The sequence below is a fragment of the Myotis yumanensis genome, unplaced genomic scaffold (genome assembly GCF_028538775.1).
Source record: "Myotis yumanensis isolate MYYU_CA2020_CCGP unplaced genomic scaffold, mMyoYum1.0.hap1 SCAF_3, whole genome shotgun sequence".
Lineage (NCBI taxonomy): Eukaryota > Metazoa > Chordata > Mammalia > Chiroptera > Vespertilionidae > Myotis > Myotis yumanensis.
Window position 1 is genome coordinate 213,402,918 of NW_027223754.1, and position 21,866 is coordinate 213,424,783.

At 63.3% G+C, this 21,866-nt stretch overlaps 1 protein-coding gene across 3 annotated transcripts; it reads left to right on the plus strand.

The window, feature by feature from the left end:
* Nucleotides 1-1,437: 1,437 nt before the first annotated feature.
* Nucleotides 1,438-21,386, plus strand: TTC38 (tetratricopeptide repeat domain 38). Of its 3 annotated transcripts, XM_070411300.1 has the most exons (14): nt 1,438-1,520; nt 2,162-2,239; nt 4,219-4,300; nt 5,083-5,254; nt 6,700-6,873; nt 9,635-9,710; nt 10,476-10,595; nt 14,328-14,387; nt 15,399-15,437; nt 16,511-16,592; nt 18,456-18,621; nt 19,178-19,337; nt 19,494-19,567; nt 20,120-21,386. In XM_070411300.1, exons 1-14 carry the CDS (start codon nt 1,488-1,490, stop codon nt 20,211-20,213), a joined length of 1,410 nt encoding a protein of 469 aa, XP_070267401.1. In that variant the 5' UTR covers nt 1,438-1,487; the 3' UTR covers nt 20,214-21,386. The 3 variants fall into 3 exon arrangements, with proteins under 3 accessions (XP_070267401.1, XP_070267402.1, XP_070267400.1); XM_070411301.1 differs by lacking the exons at nt 1,438-1,520; nt 2,162-2,239 and adding an exon at nt 2,254-2,735; XM_070411299.1 differs by lacking the exons at nt 1,438-1,520; nt 2,162-2,239 and having other exon boundaries at nt 2,996-4,300.
* Nucleotides 21,387-21,866: the final 480 nt, after the last annotated feature.

Genomic DNA, 21,866 nt, shown 5'->3' on the forward strand with positions numbered 1-21,866 from the left:
TTTACTTGTTTTTCGTAGTCAACCTACCCACTGTGAATGGCATTTCCTTGTGGTTGTGATCTGCATTTCCCTGTTGACTAATAATGTTGAGCATTTTTTTTTAATCTTCACCTGAGGATATGTTTCCATTGATTTTACAGAGAGGGAGGGAGGTGAAGGGGGAGGGAAGGGGAGGGATGGAGGAGGGGGAGGGGGAGAAACATCAGTCAGGTGCCTGACCAGGGATGGAACCTGCAACCTGGGCACGTGCCCTAACCGGAAGCAAACCCGAGGCCTTTCCGTGTGCGGGACTCTGCTCCACCCGACGGAGCCGCGCGCGCCAGGCCGGAGGGGCATCTTCTCAGTGTTCACTGGCCATTTCTAGGTTTTCTTTGGAGAATGTCTGTCTCCTCACATGCTTTGCTTAATTTCAAGCTGGGAGGTTTGCGTGTGCGGTTGTGTGTGCGGTTGTGTGTGCGGTTGCGTGTGCTGTTGCGTGGTGAGAATTCCTCGTGTGCCCTGGACACTGGGCTCTTGGCCGTCTGTGATCTGCAGGGCTCTCTCCTGCCCCTCAGTTGTCTTTTCGCTTCCTTGATGACGTCCTTTGATGCAAGGTTTTCTGATTTTGGTGAAATCCACTTTTTCTGTTTTCTTTTGTTGCTTGTGCTTTGGTGTCGTATCTAAGAAACCACTGTCTGATCCAACACTACAAGGGTTTACCCCTCCGTTTTCTCCTAAGAGTTTCATGATTTCATCTCTTACATGAGACAAGTAATACATTAATGCAATATTTTTGAAAATCAAAAATTAAGGCAAAAAAATCATAGTGAACAAAAATATCAACATTTTAACCTGCCCTGAGCTGCTCACCCCTTGCTTCCTGCGCCCTGGGGGGTGGGGGGGGGGCGTAGATTAAATTCGGAGATGGGGGGCGGTGGCTGGAGGTTTGGGGCTGAGGGCGGAGCTCAGGCTGCAAGTCCTCGGGAGGGAGCGGGGATGGACGACACTGGAGGGATAAGTCGCCTGGGATGTTGGCCAAAACCACCTCTGTGCGCGCCTGGCCTCCTAGTGGAACTACGAGGCGCTTCAGTGACAACTGCCCAGGGCTCCTCTGCCCCCAGGGGCTCGGCAGTCGCCTCGGCCAGGGGGTCCCCAGCAGGGAGGGGCCCTTCGGTGGTGGTGGGGAGCGGGAGTTGGGGGGCGAGACCGGCTGGAGGACGGGGAGCGCGGAGGCGAACGCACCGCGGTTGACACCAGAGTGAGCCCTGGAGCCCGCCTGGCTCCGGCAGCCCCGGCGGAGGCGGAGGCGGACCCGGGTGAGGCGGGGCGCTGTCCGGCTTCGGGCCCCAATGGGCCGCCGCGCCCCGCCCCTCCGCGCCCCGCCCCCACCCGGAAGGCCACGCGCAGAGTCGGACCCGCACCCCGCACCCCGCACCCCGCACCCCGCAGGCACCCCGCACCCCGCAGGCACCCCGCACCCCGCAGGCACCCCGCACGGAGCGCGCACCATGGCCGTGTCCACCCCGCTGCGCGACTGCCAGGTACGGTGGGGAGGACCCCGGGGCGCACGACAGGGCCCGGAGGACCGCCCCCACACCCCCAGCCGCGGGCTCCCCCACGAGGGAACGGGGTGGGGACCCCAGGACCTCCCAGAAAGCACCAGCCCCGCGGGGCGCCCGGCGGGGGACCCGCTCCTTTTGCAGATGAGGAAGGAGGAGTCCCGAGGAGCAGGGGACGCGGTGCTCCACTTGGCGGGGAGTAGAGGACATGTCCCCGCCCGGGGGAGTGGCCGGTCTGTGCGTCCGGGCGGACACCGAGGCGGCAGCTACAGAGAACAGTGCCCACGGCCTCGGACTTGCCACGGACAGAGCTGCGGGCGGGCGGGCCGTCCCATCTGCGGGGGCTGAGGGGCTGTCAGGGGGTGAGCCCCGGGACGCTTCCCCATCACCCCAGCGTCCTGGAGCCCATTCGCGGAGGGGCCGGTGGGGGTCTGAGGGCGGATCTCCCCGCGGTGACAGTCCTTTAGGGGCCGCGGGGACCTCTGCCCCGCGCCAGCTGTGAAGTCGGGGAGTCCACGCCTGCAGACGCCGGGCCTGGGAGGTCCGTGCTGGGGTGGGTCGTGTGCTCCTGTTCGGAGGACCGTGGAACAGGCCCTGACTGCATGCGTGCCCTCTGTGTGCAGGCGTGGAAGGACGCCGGTCTCCCGCTCTCCACCCCCAGCAACGAGGCCTGCAAGCTGTTCGATGCCACCCTGACCCAGGTGATGCCCCCGAGGGAGCAGCCCCTTCCGTAAAGGGCCAGGTTTCTGAAATTGGTGGATGCTTTTTTAAAAGATTTTTTAATTGACGTCAGAGAGGAAGGAAGAGGGAGAGAGGGATAGAAACTTAAATGAGAGGGAATCATGGATCGGCTGCCTCCTGCACGCCCCCCACTGGGGATCGGGCCGGTCACCTGGGCCTGTGCTCTTGACCAGAATCGAACCATGACCTCCCGGTTCATAGGTCGACGCTCAACCACTGAGCCACGCCAGCCAGGCTGGTGAATGCTTTCAATGAGTTTTTCCTTGTTAAATTGGGCGCATCTCACAGCTTCGTTCATTCCTGCCACGATGTGAAGGCTACTTCCACCGTGTCCAGGGTGCTCTGCGCTCCCTTCTAACGGCTCACTTATACGTGCATCCTGATTTCGGAGCCTCACGTCTTCAGCAGCGCTCCTGGCTTTACGAACAGTGAAACCCGTGGACCCTTCCTACCCAGGTCTCCTGGGAAACTTGGGGGGAGCAGGGCTTCATGGGGACCCAGACATTCTTCATAGTGCTTTTTAAAAAGTACTAGAGGCCTGGTGCACAAATTCATGCACGGGTTGGGTCTGGCCGCCGGCCATCCCGGATGGGGGTGATTGGGCCGGTCAGGGGGAGGGGCCGCAGGAGGTTGGCAGGCTGGCCACACCCCTGATGGGGTAGGGGGTGATCAAGGGCGGGGCTATCTGGGGAGAGGGGCCGCAGGTGGGTGGTCAGCCCTACCTCCTGGTTGAGCTCCCGGTGAGGGGAAATTTGCATATTAGCCTTTTATTATATAGGATTCTTGATTTTAGAAAGAGAGAAAGGGAAGGGAGAGAGACATCCATGTGTGAGAGAAACGTCATTCAGTTGTCGCCCGTATGCACCCCATTGAACCCACAACCTGGGCATGTGCCCTGACTGGGAATCAAACAGATGACTTTTCAGTGCATGGGACAATACCCAACCACTGAGCCACACCAGCCAGGGCTGGGCCTGACTTTCCACAATGCATGTTTACTACGGTTTTTCTTCTTTTTAAAAATATTTTATTATTATTATTTTTTTTTTGTATAATCCTCACCCGAGGATATTTTTCCATTTATCTTTTTTAGAGAGAGTAGAAGAGAAAGGGAAAGACAGAGAGAAACACCGATGTGAGAGAAACACATCGATTGGTTGCCTCCTGCACACGCCCCAACCAGGGTTGGGGCCAGGGAGGAGCCTGCAACCGAGGTACGTGCTCTTGACCAGAATCGAACCTGGGACCCTTCGGTCTGCAGGCCAACGCTCTATCCACTGAGCAACATGGACTAGGGCTAGTTCTTCTTAGAAGGTGTGAACGAGGCGGAGAAGACTCCCACGGAGGTGCCCTATGGCGGCCCCTCGAGGGCTGACGCTGAGTAGGGGGCAGGTGACACGGGCAGACTTCCTCTAGAGCAGCGGTTCTCAACCTTCCTAATGCCACGACCCTTCCATACAGTTCCTCATGTTGTGGTGACCCCCAACCATAAAATTATTTTCGTGGCTACTTCATAACTGTAATGTTGCTACTGTTATGAATCGTCATGTAAATATCTGATATGCAGGATGTATTGTCATGGTTACAAATTGAACATAATTAAAGCATAGTGATTAATCACAAAAACAATATGTAATTATATATGTGTTTTCCGATGGTCTTAGGCGACCCCTGTGAAAGGGTCGCTCGGCCCCCAAAGGGGTCGCAACCCACAGGTTGAGAACCGCTGCTTTAGAGGCTGTGGGGGTTTTGGAAACGGTGCCCTCACTGCCCCCAGAGGACGTGCATGTTCAGTCTCTTCGCTGAGAGCAACCCAGTCCTGCTTTCCTCGAGCCCAGAAAACACGGTTCCAGGAAGGAGCACAGGCCTGGCTGCGGGCCGCGCCTTCACCAGCGGGCGCGCCCACTCCCCACGACGGCTCCCTGTGCTTGTGTTTCAGTACGTGAAGTGGACCAACGACACGGCTCTCGGGGGCATCGAGGGCTGCCTGGCGAAGCTGAAGGCGGCAGACCCGACCTTTGGTGAGCGGCGCTCCCTGGGCTGGGCCCCGGGTCACGGCTGGCAGTGCCCGGGCGGGCATTTGCTCGGAGGGGGTGGGAGGTGTCAGTCAGCATTGTGGCTGGAATACCAGCTGCTCCCATGGCGATGCCGGGGCTGGAGAAGGCACCTTTCCCCCTGATTGGACGCCCATTCTCCGAAACAAACACTGATCCCATTTCTCAGATGAGAACGAGGTTTGAAGAAAGAGGGGCTCAGCTGCCCTGGCTGGTCTGCTCAGTGGTTAGAGCGTCGGCCTGCGGACCAAAGGCTTTCTGGTTCCATTCCCGGTCAAGGGCACATACCTTGGTTGTGGGTTCAGTCCCCAGCCCCAGTCAGGGAGCGTGCAGGAGGCATCCAATCACTGTGTCTCCCTCACCCCGATGTTCTCTCTCTCCCCTCCCCCTGACCCCCGTTCCTCTCTCCCTCCACTCTGTCTGAAAATCAATGGGAAAAATATCCTCAGCTGAGGATTAAATTTTTAAAAAGTTCAGCTGGTGAGGGGGTGCTCCAGACACGCACTCCCCAGTTGCCCTCGTGAGGCAGATGTTTGTGGGGTGCAGGATGCTTTCAGGGTGTGGCCGGCAGGTGGGGGTGAGGGCCTGACTGAGCTCTGCGCTCTGGTGGGGGCACAGCGCACCGCCCGCCTGCCACCCGCTTGCCCCTCCTGGGACGTGGGCTGCTCATTTCACATGTGAGGCTGGGCTGGGTGGGGCGGGGCGGGGCGGGCCATGCGAGTCACCAGCTGCCCCCCACCTTTCGCCAGCCATGGGCCATGCCATCGCCAACGGCCTGGTGCTGATTGGCACCGGGAGCTCCGTGCGGCTGGACCGAGAGCTGGCGCTGGCGGTGAGGAACATGGTGGAGATGTCCAAAGCCCAGCCGCTGACGCCGAGGGAGCGGCTGCACGTGTCTGCGGTGGAGGCCTTCGCCAAGGGGTGAGGAGCGACCCGGCTGGGGCTGGGGCTGGGCTGGCGCTCCGAGGCCTGGGGGCGGCGCCACAGGCTGCCCAGTGCCCCTGGGGAGGGGGCCGGGTGGTTGCCCCGCCTCCCAGCCTCTGATGGACACTCACCTGCTGCCCGCTGCCCTGTCCTGGGGACCCTGAAGGAGGGAGGAGCTGGCCAGGGTCCCCGTAGGGCTTTCAAAGCAGCTCACTGTTTCATTCAATAAATTGGTTATTGTTTTCTTACAAAAATAATAGGACCGCATTAGAGAAACAAATAAGGGATAGAGGAGAAACCCTCCCCCTTTGCCCTACCCGCGCTGCGAGCATCTGCCCCCAGCACCTGCTCTCCCCACCGCTGCCCCTGCCAGCGGCGTCGGAGCCGGGCCCGCGTCCGGGCGGCCTGGTCTGCTCAGGCCGGGGAGACGCCCGCAGAGCGAGGCCACCTGAGCTGCTGTGCAGGTTCTGGAAGCGACAGAGGAGCTGCCCGGGCCCCCTGGGGGTCAGTGCTGGGGCTTAGCGCTGGCTGGGCTTCTTCCTCCGGGCCTCCCGCCGCGGGTTCCTGGTCTCCACGGAAATTGCCTGGGGCCGCTTATTAAGCCAGTGCTCCCGTCTGGTTTGAATTCAGGAGAACAACCACCCACTGGGTGATCGATTCTATGAGCCACAAGCCGACATGGATCCGTCCATGTGTACAGTTGAGCCCTCGCTAATGTCGGTAGAAGTTCTGTGACTTTAAACCAGGGGTCCTCAAACTACGGCCCGCGGGCCACATGCAAATACAAATTTTGTATTTGTTCCCGTTTTGTTTTTTTACTTCAAAATAAGATATGTGCAGTGTGCATAGGAATTTGTTCATAGTTTTTTTTTAAACTATAATCCGGCCCTCCAACGGTCTGAGGGACAGTGAACTGGCCCCCTGTTTAAAAAGTTTGAGGACCCCTGCTTTAAACAAAGGGACATGTAACAAAGCCAGTTTCACCGCAGGCGTCTTGATAGACAAGCACCACCTTCCCACAGCATCTCGCCCGTGTTAATAGGACACCGGCCCTGCCAGGTGGCTCCGTGGCTGGGCGTCAGCCTATGAACCACGAGGTCACGGTTCGATTCCCAGTCAGGGCACATGCCCGGGTCATGGGCTCGATCCCCAGTGTGGGGCGTGCAGGAGGCAGCCGATCAGTGATTCTCATTATTGATGTTTCTCTCCCTCCCTCCCTCCCTCCCTCTGAAATCAATAAAAAAAAAATTTTTAAAGGACATTGAACAGAACGATGTCATTGAAAGACCTGCCATGTGTGTGTGCGCACATGTGTATGTGTGTGCATGTGTGTGCGTGTGTGGCCAGCGCAGGGCAGATTGTGGAGCTGGCAGGAAGCGATGCTCCCCCCTCCCGCAGGTGGGCTGTGTCCCCGTCGCTGAGAACCCGCTCTCTCCTCCCAGGAACTTCCCCGAAGCCTGCGAGCTGTGGGAGCAGATTCTCCGGGACCACCCCACGGACATGTTGGCCCTCAAGTTCTCCCACGACGCCTACTTCTACCTGGGCTACCAGGAGCAGATGCGAGATTCTGCGGCCCGAGTCTACCCCTTCTGGACACCCGGCGTCCCCCTGAGCAGGTGCGTGCCGTTGGCAACCACATCATTTTCTGCTGAGTCTCCCTCCCCTGAGGGAGCACATTGCGCACAGTCAGCACAGGGTTTGGCTGCGGCAAGGAGCCTGCTGCAGACCTGGTCCTCCCCAGCGACCACAGTGAGGTCTCTGCTCATCCTGCCCCGCCCGTCCCCGGCGGCCGGCGCTGTGCCCTGCGTGACCCCGGGAGGGGGAGCACCTGCTCTCTGACACACCAAGAGCAGAAGGAGCTCTCCTGAGGGACCCGCGAGGGCGCCCACGCGCTCAGAGCAGCGGGGCCCACTGGGGCCCACACCCCACGGGCGGCAGTTTGATTGTTAAGGGGGCAGTTTGAGGATGAGTAGTTAACAGTGAGTTTTGTGCATTTCTTATGGTTCTCGGGCCTCCTATACAGCCTATAAATATATATTGTGACGTATTTCTGCATTTCAGTTCTCCATTATACGTTTTGAAACTTTATTTGATGTTTTTTCACGTCACCTCATGTTATTATTATCTTAACAATTTCTTAGTGATTCCTCAGTGAAATGCCCTTTCGTTCTTTTATTTTTCTCTCTCATGGACGCCATGTTCTTTGGAAGCTTGTTTAGACCAAGTGAATGGCCTTTCAGGCTTCCTCCACGTGCATAGGAGTCACTTTTTGAAGAATAAGAATTCTAGGTCACAGGGGCGGGGGGCGCATCAGGATTTAGAGATGCTCAAGTGGGGCGTGGCCTAAAAAGGGTGGGGACCGCTGGCTCAGAGTCATTGGCCAGAGCCGGCCACCCCTCCCAGGAATCCAGCAAGCGCGGCTCTGCTGTGTGCTCGGAGGGGAGGGGTCGGGGGGGGGAGGGGTAGACGGGCCTGTGAACAGCCCGAGTGACACCGCACAGGGTCGCCTCCATTGCAGCTTCTTGTTGTTGTGTTTGTTAATCCTCACCCGAGCATATTTTTCCGTTGATTTTTAGAGAGAGTGGGAGGGACAGAGGGAAGGAGAGAGAGAGAGAGAGAGAGAGAGAGAGAGAGAGAGAGAGAGAGAGAGGTGAGAGACATCGATTGTTTGGTTGCCTCCTGCATGTGTCCCAACCGGGGCTGGGGATCGAGCCTGCCAGGCAGGTCCATGCCCTTGGCTGGGAATTGAACCTGTGGCCCTTCGGTGCGCAGGCCGACACTCTAACCATGGGCCACACCGGCCAGGGCTTCGTCGCCTCTGAACCAGAGGATCGTGGTGAAGGTCAAACAGATGAATGGATTGAAGAGCCGTGTGAGTGAGGGTTCTCCAGAGAGGCAGAACCAGGACCGCGTGTGCGCCTATATTCATGTGGCTTACGTGTGTATGCAAACGTCACCCTCCGTGTCTGCATACGTGTAGAGACATGGATTGTACGGCGTTGGCTCCAGCTCTTGGCGGCTGGCGAGTCCCAGGCGGCAGGACAGCACAGTCGGGAAAGTCAGGGAGCGCGCTGGGCCGCCGTCTCAGGGGAGGCCGCTTCCTTCCTCCCCTGGGAGGTCAGTCTCGGCTCGAAACCCTTCGCCTGATGCGGCGAGGCCCACCCACACACACGTGGAGCGTCATCTGCTGATTTACATGTCAGCCGCGTACAAACACGACGGTCACAGCAGCACCTAGATCCCGTCTGACCCGACGACGCGCCGTGGCCCCGCCGAGGTGACACATCAGCGTAACCGTCGCGGAGCCGGTAGAGGCTGCCGGCCGCGAGCATCCATGTGCGCTTAGATGTTGGCGGTGACAGGACCCCAAGAAGAGCCCATGAATATTTAAAGGCGAAGTCGGAAGCCAGGGCTCCAGAACGCTGCTTCCGCGGAGAGTAAAGCCGGAGTTCCCCTGTCCACGGAGACGCGGCCACACCCGAGCCTCAGGGAGAAGCTCCGTGGTTCTCTCTCGCCCCCCGGAACCCCGCAAAAGCGCAGGAAGAGCGCGGGAGCTGGGTGCCGATGGTGACGGGGCGAGGAAGGCGCGCGTTTAGTCAGCGCTGTGTCGCCCAGCCCATGCTCGGTGGGGCCCGGGGTGAGGGCCAGTTGGACAGATGGGGGCCCCGCCTCCAGGAGCTGGGGTCTGGGGAGAAGCTGCTGACAGCCCGCGGTCACCACGGCTCCCCGGGCTGTCCCTGAGCTGTCCCTCCTCGTGGGCAGGAGGGAAAAGACCCTTGTCGCCCCCGTGGGGACCTTGGCGTCCTAGGAGGTGGGATGTGAATTGCAAAGGGTCCAGCACAGAGACAGGGGTTGGGTTGGGAGCCGTCACGCAGATGATAAAGGTCACGCCGCCCCTCCCCAGCCAGGGCATCCACTCGCTGGGACCCCGCACGTGGCGTGGTGCCTGGCACAGGGCCAGGGGACCAGCTCCTGGCGCTGCCAGAACCACGGCCACAGGCTGGGAGGCTCAAAACCACAGATTCATTCTCTCTCCGCTACGGAGGCCGCGGTCCGAAATCCAGGGGTCGGGGGCCCGTCGAAGGCTCTAGGTGAGGGTCTCCGGCTCACGGCTGCGCTACCCGTCCCTGCCCGGTCCTCACGCGGGTCTGTCCTGTGTGCGTCTGTGTCTAGCTTTGCTCTCCTCTCGCGTGCTATCAGGGCACCAGCCGTCGGGTTTGGGACCCACCTCCTGGTGTGACCACCTCCGCACACACCGACTCCGCGCTCGGACACGTGTGCACACGGCGTGTGGGGGCACATCGGCCGGCGCAGGTCGTGCTGAGGGTTGAACGGTCCCGGTCCCCTTCCTAAAAAGGACTGTCGCTCTGTCTTCAGCTACGTGAAAGGCATCTACTCGTTCGGGTTGATGGAAACCAACCTCTTCGACCAGGCGGAGAAGCTCGCCAAAGAGGTGGGTGGCTCCCCGAGGTGCCGGCCTCAGGGCTGGCGTCCGTGGGGCAGGGCACGAGGACCCGCTCGTGGGTAGCCCCGGCCAGGTTCCCCCTCTGCGCCCGTTTCCTCGAGGATTCGGGGGGGAAGGGCTCGTGGTCACAGCAGCTGCCGCCGGTCACAGCGCCTCCCGCGGTCCGGTCCGCGGAGCCACGAAGCACCAACTACCTCCACAGGCGAGGAAGGCGAGCGAGGCCAGGGAGGCCGCCCCTCGCTCCCGTGGCACGGAGGGCGGCCCTGGCACCGCTCTGTCTGCCTCCAGAGCCCTCCTGACCCTGCGGGAGCCAGAGCTTGGGAGGCCGGGAGCGTATGGAAATGCGGGCGCTCCCACCTCGGACCTCACTACTGTCACTAATGTCACTCGGGGAGATGAGCCACAATTGGAGCGGAGGCTGCTCTGGTGGCCCTGACTGGGGGACTGGGGGATGGGAGCTGGGGGCAGGGTCCCGCGGCCAGCCCTTCCCTCAGGCGCGCCCTGGCGGTGGGAAGACGGCTGGGTGGTCCCGGCCAGCACTCAGTCCCATCTGTGAAATGGCTATGACAGCCCTTGGTAGCCGCAGGGGGTCAGCAGGTCTGGCCTTCGGGCCATTCTTGTTTGAGGCTGAGGCTGAGCCCAGTCCCCACGCCGGCCCTGCCCGATGCCCAGCCTCCAGCTCAGGCCGTGTGTGCGGAACTCGAGCCGCAGCCTGACTGATCCGCCCCTGTCTTTCCCGCCCCCCCCCCCCAGGCGTTGTCTGTGACCCCCACAGACGCGTGGTCGGTGCACACCGTGGCCCACATTCACGAGATGAAGGCGGAGGTCAAGGCCGGGCTGGACTTCATGCAGCGCTCGGAAGCCCACTGGAAGGTAGGCGTCGGGCCACGGTCACCTGCCCGGGCGATCCCGTCCCTCCCCGAGCTGAGCCAGGCATCGTGGACAGAAGTTACGGTGCAGCTTGCTTGCGGGGAACTCGTGTTTGGGGAGGCGTTTCTGTCCGACCACAGTGTCCCCTGGGCCAGTGTCTTGCAGGTGACTCTAGAGTCGGTCCTGGCCTGAGGCATTTGGGGTAAAAGGAATGGACAGGAAGTGCCCGGGGAAAGAAACCTGGTACGGGCGGGAACCGTGAGGGCTCCGCAGGGCACCCAGGAGTGGGCTCAGGGAGCGCCGGGCCGCAGGGCGTGGGTGATGGCGAGGGAGGGTCTGCAGGGCTGGCCTGGGCGTGGGCGTCCTGGACCTCCCTGCCCCCTCCTGGCGTCCGGGCTGTGGTGGCTCAGAGGGTGCCCTCCACGTGCACCTGTCGTCCTGGGCTTGCGTCTGGCACAGCCTGGCCACCTGGCCAGGTGTGGTGGCTGCCCTGCCCTTCTCTTTGCCGTGTGGGTTCCCCAGGGCGCCGCTGGCCAGGACAGAGGGTCTCTGCCTGGGCTGGACCGAGCGGCGGGCGCTCAGTGACCGCGCAAACCGCGGAAGCACCAGGAACCAGGCGCAGGTGGCTGCGTCCGTGGCGGCTCCCCGGCCTGGGACGTGCCTGTGGGAAGGACAGGTGGCCCCTGACTCCCAAGGATTAGCATTAGGGTGTGTGTTTTTATGGGGCCATGGAGCCTTATTGATTTATTTTCGTTCTTAATCCTCCCCCGAGGATATTTTTCCATCAATTTTTAGAGAGAGTGGAAGGGAGGGGGAGAGACAGAGAGAGAGAAACATCGATGTGAGAAAGACATCGATTAGTTGCCTTCCACACGCGCCCGACCTGGGCCGAGGTCGAGCCTGCAACTGAGGCAGGTGCCCTGGGCCCTGAATGGAACCCCGGACCCTGGGCCTGCGGCTGGCGCTCACCCACGGAGATACGCGTGATAAAGCTCATGAGACGCCGGGCACTTGATCGGAGAACAGGCTGGTGTCGGTGGTCGCCCGAGCGCGGGCTGAGGCGGTCCCCGGGCACCTTTAGGGTGGGCTGCCCTGAGCCGGGGGGCCGGGGGTCAGTGCGTGGGATACATGCGTCTGACGTCAGCGTTTCCGACAGAGGGTGGTGTCCTGGTGTGACCGCCGTCCGTCGGGGGCCTCGGTGACGGTGACGACAGGGGGCGACCCCGGGTTCTCGGCAGCGGTGCGGGCGGCAGGCGGACGGTGACGGTGAGAGCTGTGGGTCCCTGCGCTCACACTCAGGTCTCCGAAGGGTCCCCCAGCTCTGGGGACAGGAGAGCCTGGGGGCCCCTGTGGGACCTGCCTCGGGCTCCCCACACAGATACTGACTGCTGGTTCCGGGGAGCCCTGGGTCTGGGGGTGAGGGAGCAGCGTGCAGCCCCTCCAGGCTGGGCCCGGGCTTGTCCAGGCAGAACGGAGGGAGGCGGGGGGAGGGAGGGAGGGGCCCGGCCGGGGCGTTCAGCTCCTTCCGTGCACATGTCTCCCGAGACCCTGCTTTGCTGACCTGGCTCTGTCCTGGGCGTGAACGTGACCCGTCCGAGCCTCGGGGTCCTCCTCTTACACCTGCTGCGGTGACAGCTCTGAAGCCCTGGCCCCATGCGAGCTCCCTTGGGTATTGGTTCCAAACACATAAGATGAGGCGGGTGGGGCTCCTGGGGTCGACTCCCGACCGGCTCGCGTCACCTGCCGTCTGCGTCTGTCCCCTGCCGTGTCTGCTGGTGGCCTCCAGCCTGGCCAGGCAGCTCTGGAAGGGACAGTGTGGCCTGGGATGCGCTTTCCTCCTCCAGCCACTGTCCCTGGCTGTGCTGGCCCCGGGGACCTCGCTGAGAGCCCAGCCTGGACTTCTCTGTCCTCAGGAGACCTGGTCAAGCCCAGCGAGCAGGCTCCCGGCAGTCCACCGGCCACCCAGGCCTGGGCCCGCAGGGGAGTGAGCACCCAGGGAGGCATCCGACCGAACTGGGCTTGAGGGGACGTGGTCAGGGAAGGCTTCCTGGCGAAGGCAGCCTTTGAGCTGGGTGATGAAGGATGTGTAGGAGTTTGCAGGTGAAGGAGGGGGAACCGGGCGGTACCCCAGCCAAGGGCCAGCCTGAGCAGAGACACCAGTTGGTAACTGATGGAATTACACATCTCGGTTGTCTCTGAAACCCTAGGGACAGAGAGGGGGTGGCAGCTTGCGTCCTCAGCACAGGTGCAGAGAGGCCGGGGGCCGTGGAGGCTGCCAGGCCCTTTCCAGGGGACGGAGGTGGTGCCCGTGAGGAGGAGGCAGCTGCACAGCAGGCAGTAGAAGGAAGGGCTGGCGTCCGGGCGTCCGCCTACCCCCCCTGCTGGGGGCTCACCAATCCCTGCAGGAGTTCCCCGTCTCCCTGGCCCTGGCGGCTTAGTCAGGTGCCTTGCGCAGGGTGGACACGGTGGGCCCTGTGCAGGGTGGACACGGTGGGCTCTGTGCTGGGTGGACACGGTGGGCCCTGCGCAGGGTGGACACGGTGGGCTCTGTGCAGGGTGGACACGGTGGGCCCTGTGCAGGGTGGACACGGTGGGCTCTGTGCTGGGTGGACACGGTGGGCCCTGCGCAGGGTGGACACGGTGGGCTCTGTGCTGGGTGGACACGGTGGGCCCTGCGCAGGGTGGACACGGTGGGCTCTGTGCTGGGTGGACACGGTGGGCCCTGCGCAGGGTGGACACGGTGGGCCCTGTGCAGGGTGGACACGGTGGGCCCTGCACAGGGTGGACACGGTGGGCCCTGCGCAGGGTGGACACGGTGGGCCCTGTGCAGGTGGACACGGTGGGCCCTGTGCAGGTGGACACGGTGGGCCCTGTGCAGGTGGACACGGTGGGCTCTGTGCTGGGTGGACACGGTGGGCCCTGTGCAGGGTGGACACGGTGGGCCCTGTGCAGGGTGGACACGGTGGGCTCTGTGCTGGGTGGACACGGTGGGCCCTGTGCAGGTGGACACGGTGGGCCCTGTGCAGGTGGACACGGTGGGCCCTGTGCTGGGTGGACACGGTGGGCTCTGTGCTGGGTGGACACGGTGGGCCCTGCGCAGGGTGGACACGGTGGGCTCTGCGCAGGGTGGACACGGTGGGCCCTGTGCAGGGTGGACACGGTGGGCTCTGCGCAGGGTGGACACGGTGGGCTCTGTGCTGGGTGGACACGGTGGGCCCTGCGCAGGGTGGACACGGTGGGCCCTGCGCAGGGTGGACACGGTGGGCCCTGTGCAGGTGGACACGGTGGGCCCTGTGCAGGTGGACACGGTGGGCTCTGTGCTGGGTGGACACGGTGGGCCCTGTGCAGGGTGGACACGGTGGGCCCTGCGCAGGGTGGACACGGTGGGCCCTGTGCTGGTGGACACGGTGGGCCCTGCGCTGGGTGATTTCCTGTTCACTTCACCCCACACACAAGGCAGGTGGGTGAGGAGCTGGGTGACCCCTGGTTCTCTGCCTCCTCGCTCGGGCTGACCCGTGGCCGGCTCCCCAGCCTCAGGCTCCTCAGCAAGCGCAGGCATCGACCCGCCGTCCCTGGCGCTGATGTAGGCGGCGTGGGAACGCGGGCTCAGACCGGCCTCAGAGGGGCGCCCGGGAAGTGTTCCCACACTCCAGGGTGTGGGGTCTACAGAAGCCAACATCCGGGCCTTTCTCCCAGGGGCTGTGGGACGTTTCCGATTCTCTCCTCTCTCCCCAGGGCTCGGACATGCTTGCTTGTCACAATTACTGGCACTGGGCTTTGTATCTGATTGAAAAGGTAAGACGGCTGGCGTGTTTCCCGCGAAGCTGTCCGGGGAGAGACGCGCTTTTCCGCCCTTCGCTGCCCTCACGTCCGCGGAGCCGTAATGTGTGCTTGCACATTTTTTTATTTATTTACTTATCCTCACCCCAGGATATTTTTCCCGTTGATTTTTTTTTTTTTTTGAGACTGGAAGGGAGGAAGGAGGGGGGAGAGACACATCGATGTGAGAGAGACACCTCGATCGGTTGTCTTCCATTTGCACCCTGACCGGGGCCGGGGATCGAGCCTGCAACCGAGGTACACGCTCTGGACGGGAATTGAACCCGAGACCCTTTGGTCCACGGGCCGATCCCTCCCCACCGAGCCAGGCCGGCCGGGCTGTCCCCATGTGGGAGAAGCTGCGTGGTTTCGATAGCTTTTCAGGCCTGAACCACCCCCGGCACCAGCACCGGCACCACCTGCATTTGGAGATCAGCCGTGTCGTGTGCAGCCTGCGGCCACACCTCAGACCAAGTGTCCCTGTTGCTGGGTGACCTGCTGAGCCCAGGACGCTCCCGATGCGTTGCCCCAGGGGAGCCAGGAGGGGGGACGCCTGGTCCCCACTGGGTCTGCCACTGGCTCCACTCTAAGCTGCTTCTCAGAGAGACTGTGGACGCCCCCTAAGTGCCCGGAGAGGAGTGCTGGGGAGACGGACCGTGCAGGACACGGAGACCGCGGTGACACGCTGCCCTGCGGGAGCGGTGATGGCAGCTGCGTGTGCAGGGAGGAGCGCAGAGAGGAGCCGAGGGGGTACAGGAGGGAGCTGGCCGCAGGTGGACAAGCGTCCCCTTAGCAGCGAGGCCGCGTCCGTCTCCCGTGACCGGATGCGCAGGCCAGGGCAGAGGCGGCCGAGCTCCCATCCCCAGGTCCACACCAGGCGCGCCCACCCCTCTGTATCGCGGGGGCCTCGGCGTGGCGCGTTCCCCGGTCATTCCTCCGGTCACACCTCACCCTCTGGGCAGTAACCACGGGACTTTGCTTTTCCAGGGCGAGTATGAGGCCGCGCTGACCATTTACGACGACCACGTAAGTCCCGGTTTGCACACGGTTCGGTTTATTGCGGCAATTTGGGCTTTTAGTCTCTAGACCTTTGAGCCCATCACGGCTGCCCCGGCCAGAAACAACCAGCCGCTGGAGCGGAACACAGCCTGTGTCAGACCCGGTCAATGTCCCTGGCCGCGTGGCGGGATGAAGATGGCGGGTCGGCAGTGCCCCCTGGCGGGCAGTGGTGGAATTACACCTTGGTGGTCTCTGAAATCCCAGCTTCTTCTCCATTGATCCGATAGGAATTTTTTATTGTGGAAAAACGTATGGAACCTAAAACCGGCCATTTTAACCAGCTTTGGGTGTCCCGGTCTGTGGCACCGAGTCCATGCGCACTGGTGTGCATCTGGCCCACCGTTGTCTCCGGAACTTCTTCATCTTCCCAGCTCACACCCCATGCTCCCCGAGCACTAACTCCCCACCCCTCGCCCCGCCCCTGGATGTGCTTTTAAAAGATATCTTTTTATTGATTTCAGAGAGGAAGGGGGAGAGAGAGAGAGAGAGGAACCCCAGTGATGAGAGAGAACCATGGATCGGCTGCCTCCTGCACGCCCCACACTGGGGATCGAGCCCGCAACCCAGGCATGTGCCCGGACCGGGAGTGGAACTGTGACCTCCTGGTTTATAGGTCGATGCTCAACCACTGAGCCACGCCGGCCGGGCTGGACATGCTTTTCAGAGAATAAAAAGCCTAACTCCCAGCTCCAGGCAGCCCAGTACGGGCCTCAGGACAGAGGCCTGAGGTCCGAGAAGTGCGTGTGGTCTGAGCACAGGGAAGACACTGGACCTTCCCCTGAAGGGTCCTTCGCGCTGTCAGGGCTTCGTGGCGAGAGCGGAAGGGTGCCGAGAGCCGTGGGCCGCGCGGCGGAGACCAGCCTTCTAGAACCGGGACGGGCAGACACGGGTCCGGGAGCGGGGTCCACGGCTGGGGTGGGAGGTGGCCGACGCCGGGTCCATACACGCTCCCCCAGGTCTGTGCCTGGTGTGGGGGGCAGGGAGGGCATGAGGGAGGTGGGGACTTGAGCTGCTGAGACCCCGCCCACCCTGCCTTCCAGATCCTCCCCAGCCTGCGGGCCAGCGGCGCCATGCTGGACGTGGTGGACAGCTGCTCCATGCTGTACCGGCTGCAGATGGAAGGTGCCGCTCCCTGCTCCCCCCTTGGTCCCCACCCTCCCCTCCCGCATGGTGAGGGGACCGGCCTCACCACCCTCCCCTCCCGCATGGTGAGGGGACTGGCCTCGCCACCCTCCCCTCCCGCTGCAGGTCCTGGGACTCCCACCCCCCCCCCCCCCACCCTCCAGCCACGGCCTTGGGCACGAGGGCTGTGCTGACTCCCAGCTGCCTGAGCCTGGGACGAGGCGCCACGGCCCTTTCTCCCAGTTCCCACCACCTCCCGTGTGCAGGCCTCGGGCCCTGTGCCCAGGGTGGCACCTGCGCTCCCCACAGCCTGCCCACCAGGCCTGCGGGCACAGCTGGCGCCTGGCCGCCTGTCCCTGGCGCTGCCGCCTTTTCTAGAACAAGGGGAGGGAGAGTCCTCAACCCCCTGGGGCTCAGAGCGGTTTCTCCACAGTCACCCACGCTCTGCAGGGAGCTGGGCGGGGCTGGCCCCGGCTCTGGGGTGACGGAGGCTCCCGGCCAGCTCTGCGCCCGGATAGTTCTCCTCCTCCCAGGCCCAGCAGAGCCGGCCTGGGCCCCGCCCGACCCTGGGTCAGCAGGACAGTGGGGGTGAGACAGGCAGGCGGGCAGGCCACTGGGGGGGGGGGGGGGGGGGAGCTCCCGGGAGGCTCCCTGGTGGCGGTGAAATGTGACTGTGGAGGGTGCGCAGGGCTTGCCAGGCAGAGACGGGGACCGCGGTCCAGGCAGAGGGCAGCTCTCCAAAGCCCCCAGCACGGAGGCCGCAGCCACGGGCCAGTGAGGAGCTGCCTTCCTCAGCCTCAGAGGGGCCGCTAGCGGGGACGGACGGCTCGGCTCTGCCTTTACTTAGTTGTTTTTAATATGTTTTTATTGATTTTTAGAGAGGGGAGGGGCGAGGCATAGAGGGATAGGAACATCAATAAGAGGGAAACATCACCGATCCTGCGCGCCCCCCACTGGCGACCCAGCCTGCAACCAGGGCAGCCGCCCCGGCCGGGAGTCGAACCGTGACCTCTCGGTTCCTGGGTCGGTGCTCAACCACTGAGCCGCACCAGCCGGGCTCCAGTCCCCCTTTGAGAAGGAGCCTCTGAGCCGTGGGTGCTGAGCCAGGGGAAGCTGAGGCCAGAGGCTGAGGGAACAGCGAGGAGGTGGGAGGTCCTTGAGGGGCCCTGGGGATCGGGAGGGAGCGGACCCCGCAGAGGCTGCCTCCTGGCTGTCTCGGGGGCAAGGCTGGGACCCTGCAACCGGGTCTAGGGGAGGCCTGTGTCCCTCGTCACCAGAACCGTCCAGAACGGTCGGGGGCAGGGCGAGGGCACCTGGAAGGCTGTGGGGAGGCACGGCCGCTCATCCCTCACGCGCAGTGGAGACGGCAGCCAGGGCCGGAGTTGCCCAGGGCAACATCCCTGGTTACAGAGGTGCCGGGAGAAGGGGGAGAACCCGGAGCCCCAGGGGCCGGAGGACAGGAGGGGGTGGTGCTGGCGAGAGGGTCGGAAGCAGGGACTGTCCGGGTGGAGAAATGGGGACAAAGGTGGAAGAAGGCTGCTTACTTGGCAGGTTTCATTGAGCACCTGTTACGTCCCAGGCGCCCGACTAGCAATAGCGTGGGAAGCATTTACAAGGTGGTTCGGGGATTTGTTAAAGGGGCTGGAGACGCCCTGAAGCCCTCCGATCGCTTTACAATTAGCTTCCTAACGGATGCACTGATTGGCTTTATAATTGAACGAAGGGAACGTCAACTGGGCCCGAAGGCCTCAGGCGAGGCCGGGCTCTGCTTGCCAGCCCCGGGCGCCTCGGACCTTCGGGGACCCGGGCGCAGGACGCACGCAGGAGCCTCACGCCTGCGGCGGTTTCCTCCCCGCGTCCTAGGGGTGTCTGTGGGCGAGCGGTGGCGGGATGTCCTGCCCGTGACCCGGGGGCACAGCCGAGACCACATCCTGCTGTTCAACGACGCCCACTTCCTGATGGCGTCCCTGGGTGCGCGGGACGCCCAGACCACGCAGGAGCTGCTGACCACCCTGCAGGAGGCCAGCGAGTACGCGGGGCCAGGGCTCCGGGCGCTTCTGTGCGGGGAGGCCGGGGTGGGGTCCCGTTGTGAGCACGGCCGTGGGGATGCGTCCAGGGCTGCTCCCAGCTGTGAGCCCAGGTGGGCAACCTCCATCCTCCAGGTGGGCAGCCCTGGGTGGGTGGGAGAGCCTCCTGTCACATGGGCAGCCTCCCCCAGGGATGTGGTGGAGTCCCCGAAGCACTTCTTTTTCCCGAGCCTCAGTTTCCCCGTGTGCAAACTGGGGACAGTGCTGCCGAGGCAGGCGGTGGGACAGCGACACGCCTCGTGCGGGTTCCTGGCACGGTGGGGGCCGTTGCCCGTCACGGTGGAGGCCAGAGGGAGCCTGGGAGGCGGGGTATGTGCCCCCTGTGGTCTGTCCTGAGGCCTGGTGGAGGGTGATCTTGGTCACCGCTTGCCCTGCCCTCCGCCAGGCGAGGTGCCCAGCGACAGGGAGCTGCCTGCACGCTCGGGGCCAGGGCCATGGGCTGAGCAGGGGCAGAGCTGTGCTGTGACGGGCCGGCCCCTGACGGCACCTTTGCGGCAGGTCCCCCGGGGAGAACTGCCAGCACCGCCTGGCCCGCGACGTGGGGCTGCCCCTGTGCCAGGCCCTGGTGGAGGCCGAGCGCGGGAACCCCGACCGCGTCCTGGAGCTCCTGCTGCCCATCCGCTACCGCATCGTCCAGATCGGGGGCAGCAACGCGCAGGTGAGCCCGCCGCCCGCCCGGCTCCACGGGACGGAGCCCACAGCGTGGGGCGTCCTCACCTCCGCGCCCCAGCCCGTCCCGAGAGCGGGTGGCCTTCCGGAGGGGGGTGCCCTCCCGCACCATGACCGGGAGCCTGACCTGCCCGTGACCTTGCAGAGAGACGTCTTCAGCCAGCTGCTGATCCACGCGGCCCTGCAGTGCACCTCGGGCCCCCACAGGAACGTGGCCCGGTGAGTTCCTCGGGGTCTCAGGTCACAGCTCTCACACGGGGCTTCCCCAGGGCGTCCAGCATGCTCAGCGGCCCCACCTCCCGGGGCCGGGGCGGTTCCCAGCTTTGAGGTTATGCAGACACCAGGCTCCGCTGCTTGGTCCTCCCTGTTGCCGTGTCAGCTTGAAGGGCACAGCCCCTCCTCATTCCGGCCACGCTGAGCTAGTCGCCCAGACACGGCTGCCTCCCAGGCCCCTGGGCCTTTGCACGTGTGTGCCTTCCGCCTCGGATACTGACCTCTGCCACCTGATGCCCCCTACCAACCCTTCAGGCCTCAGTGCCGTTCTCCTCTCTGACCGGGCTGGTGCCAGGAGGCGGGGGGCAGGCCGGCCCAGGCCCCGGCTGCCCAGAACTTGAGGCTGCCCCCTCCCGCAGCCTGGGAAGGGGGCTTCTTGCTCTCGGACCACCTCATTCCCAGCCCAGCTGCCTGGGTCCTGCCTCAGGGCTGAGCGACCCATCGGGCCCCACCTCCTCCTAGAAGGTTCCACCAACAGCCCCGTCTCTGTGTCTGCAGAAGCCTTCTGATGGAGCGGGACGCCTTGAAGCCCAACTCGCCCCTGACTGAGCGGCTCATGCGCAAGGCAGCCGCTGTCCACCTCCTGCAGTGAGCCGGCGGGCCCAGCTGCAGAGCCGCCCGGCGGGTGTCCTAGCTCAGGAGCCACACCGACAGGCCCGAGGGGTGGTCTGCAGCTCTAAGCAGAGCCCTGTGAGCAGCGGCGTCACAGGAAGAGGGGATGTGACTGTATGTAAAGATGATTCAGAATCTCCTTCTAATCCTTGTTAAAGGCCAAGGCGCGTGCTGTGTGTCCACTGGCCTTGCAAATTGTATTTTCCCAGGGACCTTGCGCCTCCTGTTGTTCAAGGGTTGGAAGCTGGGGTGGGATGAGGGTGGCTCAGCGGGGGGGTGGGGGGGGGGGTCTTCACAGCCCCATGGGCACCCCACCCCAGGCTGCCCTTGGGGTAACCCTCATTGTCTTCGCATCCTCTCCCAGGCAGGTTGGGAGTGAGGGAACCAGAGGGGGCAGTGACTTGCCCAGGCACAGGGAGTGGAGGCCCTGGCCTTCCTGGGGGCGGGACCTCATCTCAGCCTCCCCTCCTCACGGGAGCACAGCCCGTGGGTGCCCTCCTGCCGCCCGGCCACGTCCCGGGGGCACTTGGTGACACTGATGTGGGCTTGTCTCTCTTTATTCTGAACTGCACACGGTTTCTAACGTGGACTTGACTTCGGTCAGACGAACGGAGCAGCGGAGCTGCCTGCTTTCTGGGGTGTGAGGGTTGTGCTCGGGCTGCCCTCTTGTGGTAAAAACCGAAGCATCCTGACAAGTGGCTTCAGTGCTCCTGCTTCCGGTTCACCTGGCCCCAGGTCCCCTGAGCCAGGAGGTTCCCGTTTAGTGTGCGGACAAAGCCGCCTGCCTGAGGTGAGCAGGACCCTCGAGGGGCTGGGAGGTGACCCAACCCAGCCCCCTTTGAGGCCTCTCTCCACCGGGCCTGAAGCAGGGCCATGCCTGCACTTCCCTGTTCCTTCAGCCAATAAACCCTCCTCTTTCTAAAGCTAGAATGGCCCGGCAGACATGGCTCAGTGGTTGAGCATCGAGCTAGGAACCAGGAGGTCACGGTTCCATTCCCGGTCAGGGCACATGCCCGGGTTGTGGGCTTGGTCCCCAGTAGGGGGTGTGCAGGAGGCAGCCGATCGATGATTCTCTCATCATTGATGTCTCTACCGCTCTCTCCCTCTCCCTTCCTCTCTGAAGTCAATAAAAACACATTAAAGTAATAATAAAGCCAGTGTGGCCCTGGTTGGTGTTTCCTACACCCAAAGGCTCTTGGGTGTAGCTGGGATTTGCGCCCGGTCTGTCTGGCTCCATCTCTTTTCTCCAGTTAAGCAGGATCCTGAGCCAAAGATGACAGGACTCAGAACGGAACCCGGGATCAGAGACTCGGGAGGGAGAGGCAGGGGCCAGGGGCCAGCACATCGGGACCTGGTGAGGGTGACGAGGGAGGCTGCAGAGGGAGCCCCTAGATAGAAAAGAGGTGTCGGGGTGCCAAGATAAGCCCAAGGGGAGGCAGAGTGCAGGCCGGGTTCCTTCCAAGGCACGAATCCCCCTCCCCCATCTTGCCGAGCCCTGGCTCAGCTCCTGCCTGGTGCCCCGCGCGGGGCTGGGTGAGGCTGGAGGACAGTGGTGACTGAGACCCACCTGCCCTGCAGGAGCTCAGAGTCTCCTGAGGAGCCCGAACAGGAATGAGAAGAGAAGTGGGACCAC